Source organism: Taudactylus pleione, unplaced genomic scaffold (genome assembly GCF_031769625.1).
Source record: "Taudactylus pleione unplaced genomic scaffold, aTauple2 ptg000373l, whole genome shotgun sequence".
NCBI classification, from domain to species: domain Eukaryota; kingdom Metazoa; phylum Chordata; class Amphibia; order Anura; family Myobatrachidae; genus Taudactylus; species Taudactylus pleione.
In genome coordinates this window covers 3,521,027-3,537,035 of record NW_028284774.1, presented here as the reverse complement: position 1 = coordinate 3,537,035, position 16,009 = coordinate 3,521,027, and the positions used below count along the sequence as shown (strand labels likewise).

Genomic DNA, 16,009 nt, shown 5'->3' with positions numbered 1-16,009 from the left:
GTGTCACACCCGTGTAAGAGATACACCTCCAAACAGACATATTCTCGCTTATGTCCAACACTGCATAGCTCGCAGCTGCATGGAAGAGCCCTCACAGAACTTTCCCTAGATAAGAATGCCCCATTACAACCATTAGTGTTATTACCACTGAAATGAGTACAACTCTGCATCTCCCATGTCTGCGTGCGCTCAGCTATGAAGTATTACCCCAGGGTAAGAGGCAGGCCTTTAATACCCACACATACATTACCTGAGCACATCTCTGCTGAGCTGGTCACTCAGTACATCTCTAAGCCTGCGCCGCTCCGCCACATCTTTGGCATAAAAGCCCTTCATCTCTGGCCGGCCAGCTGCTGATGCCATTACAAGGGGCTTTAATTTGTTGACATTACAGGGCAGAGTCATTAATAAACTTTCAATAATTTCCTATTCACGTAGCCTCAGCTGCAGCTACACACAGCTCTGTGCCTGGATGCAGCTAGTGCCTCTCTTCCCTGTGTGTTAGCAGAGTTCCCAGCACTACAATACAAGGGTCCGTTACCAAGGCAACCGCTCAGAGCCACAGAGAACAGGCCGGCTCCAGAGCATCACAGCACGGAGAGCAGAGCACAGACTGCCAGAGCGCCGGGGACATGACGATGCAGCAATGCTGTGCAGTGTGCACCTTGTACTCTAGCATTCGAACCTGAGCTAGTACCCGGCTCGGTGACGTCATTCCCGGAAGTAACTACACCAAGCGCTATTGCCCAATGGAGTGCGGAAACCGGCCGTCGTTGGCTTCCTACTGGACGCATAGAAACACGTGGCCGGGAAGATAATACAGTAACGGTATATAAAAAGCATAAGCAGCAACATAGTCCCTTCGGCTCAGTGGATGGGACATGGAAAGAAAATATTGGAAGTACCGATGTTTTAAAATTGGATACAAAACATTGTTTAGTTCTATAAATAATACACTATTAAACTTCTGAAATCATACTTATGTTTATTTGATGGTGGCTAACTGTATATACAGTCCAGTGGTTCAAAAAAACAGCGCTCAGAGGATTTACAAAATGCAAAACTCTTTTATAAGATCCGTAAAGCCCTGGTACTTCTTAGGGAGCATGCTACAAGCAGTCTCCCTAAAACCTTGGCATTAAATGGGGTATTTGTGCTGCTGGGACGCAGGCATCTAGCACCACGGCCGTTTGGTGAGTGCTGGGTTGATTATGTAAGTGTGGTGCATATGAAAATATAAATATTGTCTTTTGCTGTGGAACTACAGTTCCCAGCAAGCCTCCCCCTGCATGCTGGTACTTGGAGAACCACAAGTATCAGCATGCGGAGCATTACGGGTTTACTGGTACTATTAGTTCCACAGCAAAAGCAATATTAAAATAAACACACAACACACCGTAGAAAAGTATAATTTTATTAAAACATACATGCACACACATGTACTCACACATGCACACACTATCTCACAAACTCACCTATGTATCCCTGAAGCCATTCTGTCCTCTTCTCCAGTAGGTAATCCAATGGGGAGTACCTGTAATAACAATTCCATACTCACCTCCTCCTATGCGTTGATCAGGTCCTCTTCACACAATCCACGGTCTTGGCAAAAATAAAAACTAATTACCCGAGTCCACGGAGAGGACACTACTACCCAAATGACAGCTCAGCTGCAGGATTTCAGTCCAGAAATCCCAGTGCGGAGCGCTCATTGGCTGAGAGAGGTGAGCCTTCCACCTCTCAGCCAATGAGCAGTTCTCACCATTGAATTCAACGGTGAGAGCCGAGCGTGCCCTTTTCAAAAATGGTGCCTCAGCGCCATTTTTGAAATTCGAAGATGGCCACCACGAGCCAATCACGGCTCACGACGTCATCGCCCCGCCCCCTCCGCTGGCTTAAATACAGCCAGCGCAAGTTGGCGGGCATTCAGTCGGCGACGGGGAGGCACCTGGCCTGGGTTGACTAGCAGTCAGGGGTGATGCTTCGGCTGGGGGCCCGGTGAAAGGGCTCCCCTGGCAGTGGCATCACCCCCCCCTGCTAGAAAGAGTCCGGTGCTGGTTCTGGGAAATACGGGGGGGACCTTGCGCATTTTTTCCCACTGTATTCCCAGAACCAGGACCGGCTCAGAGCCCTGTGCTGGTTGCGCTAAATACGGGGGCTCTACATCATTTGTCCCCCGTATTTTGGCAACCAGGACTGGTTCCGAAAAGCCTGGTGCTGGTTGTGCTTAATACGGGGGACCTCCGTCGTTTGTCCCCTGTATTTAGCACAACCAGTACTGGGGCTCCATAGCCCGGTGCTGGTTTTTTTTGGGGGGGGGCGGGGCTACGCTTTTTTTTACACACAATTTTTTACATAGATTCGTAGATCTCACTGCTGCATTCGTGTATCTGTGACTTATTGATTTGATTTTCATAGGTGCATATGCACTACCAGTGAGCCCTCTGACGCCCACTGATGCCCCCTTTGCACTGCACCGCTGCCACTGCTCTGCACCACCGCTGCTGCCGCTACCCCACATGCCTACAGCCGTCTGGCACTGTGATAGTCTGTGTTCCCTCATCCGCACCAATATTTTTCCCCAGCCGCACCGCCCTGCATCCGCGCCTTCTCCACAGCCACTGCTGTCTTTCTCTGATCTGTGGCACTCTTTCTTCCTCCATCTGCACTACTCTGGTCCTCCAACCGTGCAACTCTGTCTCCTCCCACCACCCACACCACTCTGTCTTCCCCAATCCCTACTGCTGTGTGGTCTCCGAACTATGGTAGTTTGTGTTCTCTCATCCGCACCAATCTGTATTTCTCCATCTGCACCTCCCTGCATCCATGCTGTTTCCGTATGCACCACTGCCTTCCGCTAAGCCACGCCGCTGTCTTCCTTTCCTCTGTGGAACTCTTTCTTCCTCCATCTGCACAACTCTGTCCCCCCCCAACTGTGCAACTCTGTTTCCTCCCCCCACCCGCACTACTCTGTCTTCCTACCCATCCACACTAATCTGTCTTCCCATCCCTACTGTTGTGTGTTCTCCTATTTGTGTTTGTCTGTATTCCCTTATCCGCACCAATCTGTCTTTACCCATCTGCACTGCTCTGTCTTCCCATGTCCATGCCACTCTCTTCCCCCATCCACGTCGCTGTCCCCCCAAACTGTGCCACTCTGTTTCCCCCCATCCCCACCACTGTTTTCCACCCATCTGCATTACTTTGGCTACCCCCCCTCTGTACTGCATAACCTTCCCTCCTCTACACATTTTTGTGTCTCACCTATCCACGCTGCTGTGTCTCCTCCCCTCATCCACACCACTTTTATCCCATCTGCACAGCTCTATTTTCTGCTTTGACCTCAGTTGCATAGACTGCATGTGTGTATTCCAATGAGCACACAACTCTAGATACAATTGTCCTAGGTTTTTGACCTATGTGTTCTAAAAAACCCCAAGAGAAAAGTCTGCAGTGAAGCAGATTTGAGTGTCGGCTTTTTGAACAGCCGGTTTGGGTCTTGGAGGTGTGGATGTGAGGAGAGGGAGGGCTCCATCCATAGGCCACTCCAGGTTTTGTGCTTTTTGACCTGTTAGAAGGATCATTAGGTTCTGCACCTGGAACTAGCTGATATAGGCTGTGTGTGATTGTAAGCCACTGTCTCATACCTGGGAGAGCAAGCAGACTGGCTGGCTCAGAGACACTTGGTGAAAACTACCTATAAGTCTTGTGCATACGCTTGTGTTGATGGTGGAGACAGTAGGCCCCATTATTTCTTTATAGAGGGAACCTCTTGTTTAGTTAGCGCCCAGACAGGCTAGCATTTACTTTTATGTTTTGTTTTCCTTTTACATTGCACAATAAAGACTGGTACCGACCAGCTGGTACGAGACACCAGACTGGTGTACTATTTTTCCGGCTGCTGTGTGTGTGAAGAGGGAGTCCATCTACCCTAGGAGAGGGACCCCTAATCTGGTCGTGTTAAAAAAAATTATATATATATATATATATATCAGTACAATAAAATTTACATTGCTGATTTCTAACCTGTGAGGTGACCCAAACAAGGTACTCACTCTACCAGCAGCCTTCTCCATCCCTAGTGTGTCTCTGCAACCTCATGTATTCTGATTGGTGGATAGCTGATTGGTGGAAATCCAAACCACTGTGACTGGTGGATGAACAGAGCCTTCCACCAATCAACAGCCTATCAACATGGCCGGGCAGAATCATCATCTACATTCTGTGCCCGGGAGAGACAGCCAGAATATGGTTATCAGTTGCTCCAATTATGTGTGTAACATAAACGGAATGGCCCGGTAGCATCCTCTACCTATCTCCAGCCACAGGGGGGTTACAAGAACAAAATTACAGGGGGGAAACCATGATGGAAGGGGGCATTTTTTGCGCAGAGGTTGACAGGAGAGAGAGGGAGAGGCAGAAGGTGACGGGAAGAGGGTGACAGGGAGAATCAGTGGGTGACGCCACCAGGTTTAGGGTGTCGGGGAGAGTAGGGTGTCGGGGAGAGTTAGTGGATGACAGGTAGTGGCGACATGGAGAGGCAGTGGGTGACACCAGGTAGAGGGTGAAAGGCACTGAATGACAGGTAGAGGATAATGGGCAGAGGCAGTGGATGATATATAGGGAGGCACTGGGCTGCCTGTTCCGTGTCCCATCTATCCCTATGTCTTTCCAGCTACATGACCCGTGTCAGCCCCAGCCTGCTGCTCCCTGTCATCTCCAGCCTCCTGCTCCCTGTGTCGCCTTCAGATCCCTGCAGTATTCCAGCTTCATGCCCTGTGTCTCCCCCAGATCTCTGCATCATTCCAGCTTCCTGCCCTGTATCTTCTCCAGCTTCCTGCCCTTGTCTCCCCCAGATCCCTGTGCCATTTCAGCTTCCTGCCCCATGTCTCCTCCTTCTTCCTGCCATGTGCCTTCCCCAGATCTCTGCGTCATTCCAGCCTCCTGCTCGCTGTGTCACCTCCAGATGCCTGCACCATTCCAGCTTCCTGCCCTGTATCTCCTCCTGCCTCCTGCTCCCTGTGTCACCTCCTGCCACATGTCCCCTCCAGCTACCTGTGTCTCTCCAGGATCCTTCCCCGTATTGCCTCCAGCTCTCTTTTATCATCTCCAGCCTCCTGCCTCATGTCCCCTCTAGCCTCCTAGGTCTCACCTGCCCTCTGACCTGTGTCACCTCCAGCTCCGTTTCACCTTGCTGTGTGATTTAAGCCTACTACTCCAAGTCATTCTAGTCTTCTGATCCGTGTCACCTTCTGTCCCAAGTCACTTGAGCTTCCAGCCTCCTGTCCCCCTATCTTTCCAGCCTCCTGCATCCTTATCTTTACAGACTCTGTGCCCCCTTGTCTTTCTGGCCTCCTTCTGCCCCCTTGTCTTTCCAGCCTCCTGCCCTCCTATCTTTCCAGACTCTGTGCCCTCTTGTCTTTCCAGCCTCCTTCTGCCCCCCATCTTTCCAACCTCCTTCTGCCCCCCCCCCTATATTTACACTGTGCCCTCTTGTCTTTCCAGCCTCCTTCTGCCCCGCTATCTTTCCAGCCTCCTTCTGCCTCCCCCTATCTCTACAGACTCTGTGCCCCCTTGTCTTGTCTTTCCGGCCTCCTTCTGCCCCCTTGTCTTCTCTATATATACAAAACTCGATGCGGCAATCCCAATCAATAAATCAAGATATTCTCACAGCAGCATGTGCATATATAGCAGCACTGAGGTCGTGGGTTCGTTTCCCACCACGGCCTTAACTGTGTGGAGTTTGTATATTCTCCCTGGGTTTCCTCCGGGTACTCCGGTTTCCTCCCACACCCCAAAATTATACTGGTAGGTTAATTGACTCCAATCAAAATTAACCCTCGTGTGTATGTGTGTGTGTGAGAATGTGATAGGTAATATAGATTGTAAGTTCCACTGTGGCAGAGACTGATGTGAATGGCCAAATATTCTCTGTACATCGCTGCGGAATATGTGTGCGCTATATAAATAACTGGTAATAAATAAATTTTATATATATATATATATATATATTATACTGCACATGACTGACACTCAGGGGTTAAAGTGGGCCAGAACGGGGCGGAACTGCATTCCGTCACTTCTATTTGGAGACTGAACCAGTTCCACCTCCTCCGACCAACCTCAGCCCAGCGCCACAGGGAGGCTCCATTTGCTGGGCACCCTCTGAGATTTTGATACCAGCGGGCGCCTGGTCCCCTCCCCGCAGTGCCAGCCAGAGGCTGGAGCTCACTCTTGAGCTCCTGCCTCCGGCTCCCCCCCAGGGCACTATGGGAGAGACGTCATGACATCATGATGTACATCCCATAGTTCAGCGGAGCAGCCAGCCGGACCGGAGGCAGCGGATGCAGGAGAGGGGCTTAAGGTAAATATTGGTGTGGTTTTTTGTTTGTTTTTTTGTGTAAGTGGCTTCATATTGGGGGCATAACTTCTGGCGGCATTTACTTGGGGGCATTACTATTGGGGGCACTACTACTGGTGGCATTTACTCGGGGGCATTACTAATGGGGGCATTAATACTGGGGGCATGTACTCGGGGGCATTAATATTGGGGGCACTACTACAGGGAGCATTACTACTGGGGCATTATTTCTACAGGGGGCATTACTACAGGGGGCACTGCATAAGGGGCACCACTACTGGGGTCACTGAATAAGGGACACTACCACTGGGGTCACTGCATAAGGGGCACTAGCACTACTGTGGGCACTGCATAAGGGGCACTGCATAAGGGGTATTGCCACTGTGGGCACTGCATAAGGGACACTACCACTACTGTGGGAACTGCATAAAGGGCACTACTACTGGGGGCACTGCATAAGGGCCACCACTACTGGGTTCACTACCACTACTGTCGGCAACTACCACTACTGTGGGCACTGCATAAGAGGCACTACCACTACTGGGGGCACTGCATAAGGGGCATTACCACTCTGGGCACTGCATAAGGGGCACTACCATGACTGGGGCAACTGCATAAAGGTCACTGCATAAGGGGCACCACTACTGGGGTCACTGCATAAGGAGACACTACCACTACTGTGGGCACTGAATAAGGGGCACTACCACTACTGTGGGCACTGCATAAGGGGCACCACTACAATGGGAATTGCATAAGGGGCACTACTGTTGTGGGCATTGTGTGTATTAGGGGCACTAATACTGTGGGCATTGTGTAAAAGGGGCACTGCTGTGTGTCATACATGAATAAGGGACACTACTATGTGGTGTAATGTGAATCGGGTGAATCAAGATTGTGCTACTATGTGGTGTAATTTGAATTGGAAAACGATTGTGTGACCACGCCCCTTTATTTTAAGACCACGCCACTACAGCGCACGCTGTCAATTTAAAGAAAAAAACTCAGAGGGAGGGGGTTGAGTTCCACCACTTCTATAGGACCAGTTTAAGCAGTGCTGACACTCACTCACTTCTCAATTACCAAAAGCTGCTGATTGGCTGACAAGTGTGTATTTCACTGTCAGCCACTGCCCCCAGCAGCACATATGCTGCCAGCCTAGCCCTGCAGCCAGTGATTCATGGAGAGCAGTGGCAGTGAGCTGGGGATGAGGCTGTTCTATGTGCTGCTGCTGATTGGCTGTCCAGAGTGTCTTTCACTATGTTAGCCACAGCCCCCAGCAGCATGCACGAATGCAGCAGTGTGTGTAAAATGTCTATTGAAATGTCAGCATCACACACACAGTAGCTGCAGCTGCCAGCAGACACAGAGTTAAAAAAAAAAATAATTGGAAACCATCTGGGAAACATCGGGACAGAAATCTAGCGAAGGTCAGGAAATATGGATTAACCATTAAGCAAAATAGGCACATGCTTAGGACATCAAGGGAAGGGGCACCATATACATTTTCCATTGCCTGATTTACCATGGACCATATGGTGCAAAATTGCAAATGGTGCAGCTGAACCAGGTTCCAAAAAAAAGTGGCTATATATAATCATAATAATAATAATAATAATAATAATAATAATAATAATATTGTAATAATAGAGGTTGATGATATACATTAATCTTGGGAATACAACAAAATTAGAATTCGGTAAACCGCCACGCGGTCCACTGAGGTTTACATGGTCTGTCTTATCTTAGTCATGTCGGCTGTCCCTTACAGTCATCCAGTGAGAGTGCAGCGGCGCTCAGTACAGTGTTGCGAGACATGGAGGGGGGTCTCCAAATTTGGAGGGTTTTAAAGGCCTTAGCGAGAATTTTGGAAAGAACTTTTCTTTGGGCATTTTTTTATGGCGAGCAAAATACGTATATATGGGGGCACCAAAAAACTTTTAAGTGCTTAGGACCTCTAAAGGTCTTAATCCGGCCCTGGCTGGGAGGTATCTCTGCTATTGGCATCTTCCAGCAGCCGATCACTGTGCATTTCTGACAGGTTGCATCATTTGCGACCATGTCAGTTAACGCACAGCCTGGCATGGTCGCAAATGATGCAACCATTAAAGTGGTTAAACAGAGCCCTAAGACTGTTATTAGTACACCATAATTGAGTATTGTGTGAACTTTATTTCATCTTAGGGGTCTATATTTCAGTCTTATATTATTAACAGTTATCTATATAGCACACAGATAGGGAAGTGTCCATAATACCAACTGCGGGGATTCCGGCGCTCGGGATGCTGCCGTCAGAATCCCGACACCTGTCAGAATCCCACTTACCTGCATCCCGAAGGTAAATAGTGGGATTAGGGGAGAGTTAGAGTTAGGATTAGGCACTAGGGCAGTGGTCGCCAACCTTAATTGGGGTGTGAGATAATCTAGAAAAATGAAACCTCTTGAATAATTGGTGGTGTCTTAGTGAATTCCGTCTTTCTCTATTATGCCCATGTACAGTATGTTCCCTACATATCTGCTCTTTGTGCGTTTTTTTGTTGTCCTACAAACATTACAAAAAAAACCCTGTAAAATATTCTACAGCAGGAATTAAGCCCCATAAATTCTGTTTGCGCTCACACTGTAGGGCTCAATGCAGATTTTTATTTAAATAGATAATGTATAATTAGAGAATTAAAGCATTGAGTATCCCACCACATGCAGATTTCACCATCTCATACAATATGATCAATAAGATTAATGTGCAGGAAATAGCTACACAAGTTTCCTGGGAGAGCTAATTAGTCACAGTACACCTCATTTTCATCTGTAGTGTGTCCACATTAAGTGGTCTAGCAACTCACTGTGCAATACAGCAGGCTCTTATTCTGAAGAAATAAGGGCTGGGCAGGAGTCACTCACGGTGTCTATCATGTATTGTGCCGCTCCGCCATGGCGTTGGTGCCATGGGTGGAGACACGGGGAAGCACATCAGGTGACTGCCGTAGTGGCTATGGCAATCACCTGACACGCTTCCCTGTGGCTCCACCCTCGGCATCGACGCCACGGGAGAGCATGCGTCAAAAGTCACTTCCTCATAGTTGACTCTGAGCTAACCAAATTATGGCGGCGAGCTATGAGTTGGCGACCACTGCACTAGGGGGAGGGTTAGGGTTTTCCACTAAGTGGGAAGGGTTAGGTTTATGGTATGGGGAGGTTAGGTTTAGGCACTGGGGGAGGTCAGGTTTAGGCACCGGGGAGGGAGGGTTAGGGGTACGGAGAGGGGAAGGGTTAGAATACCGACCGACAGGTGACATTATCCTAACCCTGTCGGGATGCCGGCATCGGGATTCTGACCGCTCTCCGTACACAACCCCACAGTTATTATGCAGCACTTTACAAAAAAAAATATTTCTGTCATTTTCATCAGTCCCTGTCCCAGTGGAACCTACAGTATATATTTCTTACAACCTGGACATACATATACACTAGGGTTCATTTGTGTCACAAGCCAATTAACCAACTAATATTTTTCGGGCGTGTGGGAGGAAGCATGGGGAAAACATACAAACAGTGGCGTAACTAGGGTGTTTGGAGCCCAGGGCAAATTTGAAAAGGGAGTCGTCGTCATCCCCCCCCATGTGCACGCGGCGAAGGCGCGTCTAGCAAAAAAAATGGGCGTGGTCACATAAAAATGGGGCGTGTCAACATGACACACGCCTTTATTTTCACACTGAACATTCCTATCCATATGCACCTTAACCCCAGTAGTACCCCTTATACAGTACCCCCAGTATGCAGTTGTGGTCCCTATTATGCAGGCCCATAGTAGTGCTCCTTATACAGCCCCCAATTAGTTCCCCTTACTCAGTACCCCCAGTAGTGGCCCCGCCAAATGCAGTGCCCCATGTAGTGTTCCCCCTTATGCAGTGCCCCCAGTAGCAGTCCCCACAATGCAGTGCACCCAGCAGCGGTATCCTCTTATGCAGTGCCCTTTATATGGTGCCCCCAGTAGTAGTCCCCCCCTATGCAGTGCCCTTTATATAGTGCCCCCAGCAGTAGTACCCCCCATGCAGTTTTCCCAGAAGTGGTCCCCTTATGCAGGCACCCAGTAGTGATCCCCCCTATCCAGTGCCCCCAGTAGTGGTCCCCCGAGTGCAGTGCCTCTAGTAGTAGGCCCCTTTTATAATGCCCCCAGTGGTAGTTCCCCCCCCAAGTAGTAGTCCCCAGTAGAGGTTCCCGATTAAGTGCCCCCAGTAGTAGCCCCCCCCAGTAGAGGTCATCCCAATAATGGTGCCCCCAGTAGTAGCCACCCCTCCCCATTGTGTCCCCACCCCCGGTAGAGGTCCCCCCAGTAGCCACCCCCCTCCCCCGTTGTGCCCCCAGTAGTGCAGATAGGTTAAAAAAATATATATATATAAAAATATACTTACCTGAATCCACGCTGCTGCTGCTCCGGTCCGCGACGCCGCTCCCGCCTGCCAATCTTCCCGGGCTGGCACGCTCAGCATTATGGGACAGACGTCATGAAGTCTGTCCCATTACCCCCTGCAGGAGCCAGACGTAAGCCCGGCTCTTGCAGTGGGTGCTGCAGCAGTCAATGAGAGTCTATCTGACTCTCATTGGCTGCTGTTTAACACACGCATCGCCGCCAGCGTTGGCGGCGATGCGTGTGTTATGCACAGCCTGAGCCCGCCTCCTAGCGCTATTGGGCAAGTGCTCAGGGGGAGGGAACTGGCTCAGGTGTGCAGCACAGGACCGGCGCTGGAAGCCTAGCACGCACCCCGCTCGCCCTGCCCTAGTTACGCCACTGCATACAAACTCCCACAGATAGCATCTTGGTTGGAATTGAACCCAAGACCCCTGTGTTGTGAGGCAGCAAACCTTACCATTGAGCCACCTTGTTGCTCATCCATCTTGTGGGAGTTGTTGGCATGTAGTTAGAATTCCGTGCTATTCTGAGGCTTGCATACAGTGAAGCCTATTTCTGTCAGATCTCTTGCACTACGCATGGGCCAGATACAAGTGCCAGTACTAATGATGATGATTGCGGTTTGGGATGGAAATGAAGTGGGGCTTCACTCTTGAAGACGTGTGGATACTCATATTATCCCTATGCAGCTTCATTACGTTCCCCTCAAGCACCCAGACCTGCCATATATCTCGGCGGTCCTGGAAGTTTTCTCTCTCACCATTAGAAACCTTTCTTTGAGATGCTAGTAAATAATTCTGTATCCTCTGTTATGCATAGCCACACTTCAATTTGTGCAGCTGCTTTCTTGGCTCCATCTTTAAACCTGGTATCATTCACACACAAACCTTAACACTTTTCAGCCCTTGTGACAGTTTTTGTCGCTGCTGGGCACTTCTGTTCCTCCGGGCACTGGAAGCCCTTAGCCCCTTGGCATGATGTCATGCGCTCTGAGGCGTGGTCATGAATAAGGGTCTTAGCACTCCTTACAGACTCAGACATTCATTCATTTCAGTTTCCAAGACATCCCAGGAATGCCTCCCTGTGACTAACTAATGCACCTGTGTGCTCAACTGGTCAGCTAGACCAATGGCTATTCACCACCACCACCTATTTAACCAGTCCCTGTGAGTCACCCATTGCCTGAACAATGTGTTCCTTACCAGGATAGTTCTAGTATCCAGTCTTGCACCTGTATCCTGTGATTGTGTCCTCTGTGACTCTATCTGCTACTTCATGGATTCTCCCTATTTACCATCTGCCATTATCATCATCTGCTCGCACCGCAGCTCCCATGCTGTATACAGATCTGCTTCTTCCAATCCGGTCAGCCAGTGAGTTTACAACTACCAGCTTTCCACCTGCTGCTATGTAGCATCACCTGTCAGTGCCGCAGATTCCACGCTGCATACAGACCTGTCTTCCATCTGCCACTGTGTTCTGTTACCTTCAGCACTGCAGCTTCCACGCTGCATACAGACCTACTACAACCACTTTGTTTCAGCCAGCAATTATACTGCTTTCCATCTGCCGCTGTGTACCATCACCTACCAACGCGACAGCTTCTGCACTGCATACCAAGTTACTTCTCCTCAGTGCAGAGACGGTGAGTACAGCTGTGGTCTTAATTTCATCATACCGCTGATGTAAGATACTTATGCTGTTTTACACTATGCTCAGTGGTTGTCCAGGTTATCAGGTTATACTATTGTGCTGAACTTGTATTAGTTTCCCTGCACTGTGTGCTATTGTCTTGGGCTGGTATAGAGAAGTGTGCTGGTTCCAGGGCTAGGGTTCAGTGTGCGGTATATGGTCTGTACATGTAAGTGTCCAGTAATCCACCTCATTTCCTGTTCACATCAGTCAGACCTTAGGGTCCTGAGCCGGATCTACATAATACAAAGACCATGAGGGTACCATATCACCCAGTTACAGTGCTGGTTATGGACAACTATCTATGGTCCCTGTCTGCAGTCCGTGCAAGCAGGTGAGCCGTGGGGACCGTAAAAAATAGACCAATGTGAAGGTGAATATTGTAGAGCGTAATGTAGCAGCTGAGGAACTGAGTGTACGCAAACAGCCCCTAGTCCCACAATGACGATCTCCAGTGACAACTGGCAGCACTGATACAGGGGAAAAGGGGGCTGGGCGGTGGCGTGAACATACCTGTAGTCTTGGAACCTGGGCACTGGCTAACTATGCCATTATGGTTCTTGCCTTGTGTAAGACTTAAAAAATGTGATCAGATGTTTTAGATGTGGTGACTTGGGCCATGTTGCTGCTAATTGTCCACTTACTGCTGAACCTATACAGTGTGATACTGCTTGGGTCAATTGCAGAGTAAAGTATTTTTCATTGCTCAGCTAGCCTGCACAGCAGACTGACCCAGAAAAAATAGGTATAAACGGGTAGAGGCTCTATTAAATTCTGGTAGCCTGGTTACTCTTGTAGAAGTATAACAAATAAAGGGCTGAAATCAATTAATTGCGATGATGAATAGTCGCGGGAGGGAGCTCATCGCAGCTTTTCAATACAACACGCTGTTTGCCTTGTCGGGAATTGGTTGTCAGAGAATGCCGGTTCTCGCGACTTGACCTGGGTGTTAAGGCCCGGTAACCAGCATTCTCTGACTAAAGTGCTGGGATCGCGGCTGTTAGCGCCGCACTAAGCCTGCAAACAGCTAGGCACCCAACACTTTTGTAGGATTTCTCCCCAAATCCCCAGGGGGGTGCGAAAATAAATTCTTTAGCCGTCCAAACAGTGCTGTGTATTGAATAGCTGCATGAGCTCCCTCCCGCGGCTATTCATCATCGCACTGTATTGAATTCGGCCCAAAGAAGAGCTAGAGGTTGTTAAAGACGGGCGCACATTCATAAAAAAATAAATTGTATTAAAACTTTACTTTTATTAGTATTACTATAAATGTTCCCATTTCTGGGAATGGAACAGTGAAATATAGAGGTTAAAAGAAGTACAACTGTAGACTACAAAACACACATACATATAGGTGCATATAAGTAGGAAAACGTGTATGGATAATGTATAAAAAAGCACAGTCCACTGATTTGTCTTCTGATATTATTGGCACTGTACTATGACAAAGAGTAAATCTATATAAATCACAAGTTCAATGCATTTATTGACATGCGTATAGATACTCTATAGTTGGCAGGGTAATTATAGATTGAGGTATTCAGTGTGTTGATCTGTTAATGGCCGGCAATTAATTTATATTATTATTTTGCAGCAGTGATGGTACATTTTCTTTAAACAACAATGTAGTATTCACTGAATAAATTGTATATGGAGGAGTCACCACAGTAATATTCCTCTCAGGTACAATCTCCTTTGATTCCTAATATAACAGAGTAAATCTATATGGATCACATTCAATGCATTCATCCACATACATATTACTCTGTAATTAGCGGGGTAGTTATAGAATGAGGTATTCACTGTTTTGATTTTTTGTATCACAGCAGTGATATTGTTTTCTTTACACAGCAATGTAGCATTGACTGAGTAGATAATCTATAAAGGAATCCCACACAGCAATGTCCCTCTTAGGTTCAATCTCCTTTTATTCCTAACACCGAGGGGTTACGGTTGTTGCAATAGATATCTTCAAAACAAATGTATCAATTGAGTTGTGATACTGTGTTCATGACTCCTGTCGAAATGTAACAATCACCCTGACAAACACATATACCCACTGCAAAATGATTTTAATTTCTCCCAGTATATATACTGGACTTTAAATATACCGGATTTTTAAAATAGGGGTATATTAGATTGCAAATAAATTGCAGCCATTCGTCGGTACATTTATTATTGGTAACCTTAGTGTTTCACCTAAAACATGATAGACCCCATTCCTGAATTCTTAATCAACTAGTATTCACTATAACATATAATGGAGTCTATTAATGTATACACCTATATGTATGTGTGTTTTGTAGTCTGTTTCTACTTCTTTTAACCTCTATATTTCACTGTACCGTTCCCAGAAATTGGAACATTTTATGTTAATACTAATAAAAGTCAAGTTTAATACAATTTTATTTTTTGTGAATGTGCGCCTGTCTTTATCAACCCCTAGCTCTTCTTTATTCGCTATAGTTCAACTTGGTTGATTTGGGTTGCACCCCCAAAATTGAACATCATGGATTGATAATTATTATGGGGTAACTTGTAAAATATATTTATATATTTTACAAGTCGCTACTTATTGGAGTGTGCAGATTATTTTCTTTCCCTTTAGTTACTCTTGTAGAAGCTAAGTTGGTAAACCCATCAAAACATCAGGGGAAATGGTTGGTGTTACCTGCATCCATGGGGATACTCAATATTATACCACTGAATTAAAGATAGAAACATAGGGCCTGATTCAGACCCGCTCGCAAGTACTATGCGCTCACGACCGGGTCGATGTTAGGCCACTGCGCATGCCGGAGACGGCTCCGATGTGCGAATGCGCGAGACCCGGCTAGCGACGGGCGCTCAGTCGCTCCGGGTCTCGCACCAAAAGGGGGTGGCTGTTGATTTTGATCAACAGCCACCCCCTTTTGGTGGTTTCACAAACGGAGGCGTTCCCATGTGAACGCCTGCTGTTTGTGGGCGGCCCAACTGACATCACCAGTGATGTCAGCGGGAGAGCTTCCGGATCTATTAGAGCCAGAAGCTCTCTGGGGCTTGCGGCCATGAAACCCTACCACAAGGGTCTCGTCGCAAGCCCAATGGTCGCGATGGTCTTGACCATCGCGACCATCATACTGGCCGCATGCAATAGCTGTGGGTGGTTACCCACAGCTATGCGAGCAGCCAGGAGGCCGCTCCAAACAAACAAAAAAAAAGAGATGCTCTGATTCAGAGCGTCAGGCTCTGAATCAGGGCCACAGTGTGGTCCTACTATAGTCACTGTGGTATTGGTTTCTTGTTTGATATATTGAGTTCACCTTTGTCTCTGGAGTGTTTCCCTGGTCTTGCTGGCCTTCGCAAGTCACTAGGTAAGTGGTCGCCTAGTGAACCAGGTCTGTTCACTCAGGTTCCAGTTCAGTATCCATGCATATCACATGTCTGTGGTTCCTACATCGTCACTAGTGTGCCTACACTCCTGTTTATACCCATGAGCTAAAGTATTATTAAGCCTCCACGTTTGCTATGCACATCTGTCATACCTAATGGTCCTGAGCTGGATCTAC

At 47.9% G+C, this 16,009-nt stretch overlaps 1 protein-coding gene across 2 annotated transcripts in view; it reads right to left on the bottom strand.

Moving 5' to 3' along the window:
* The window catches only part of BTBD8 (BTB domain containing 8), a 153,462-nt gene extending 152,812 nt beyond the window's left edge, over positions 1-650 (bottom strand). For both annotated transcript variants that reach the window (XM_088444894.1, XM_088444895.1), the window contains exon 1: positions 251-650. In XM_088444894.1, coding sequence (XP_088301020.1) covers positions 251-405 — 155 coding nt within the window. In that variant the 5' untranslated portion in view covers positions 406-650. The remainder of the gene's footprint in view (positions 1-250) is intronic.
* Between the last annotated feature and the right edge of the window lie 15,359 nt (positions 651-16,009).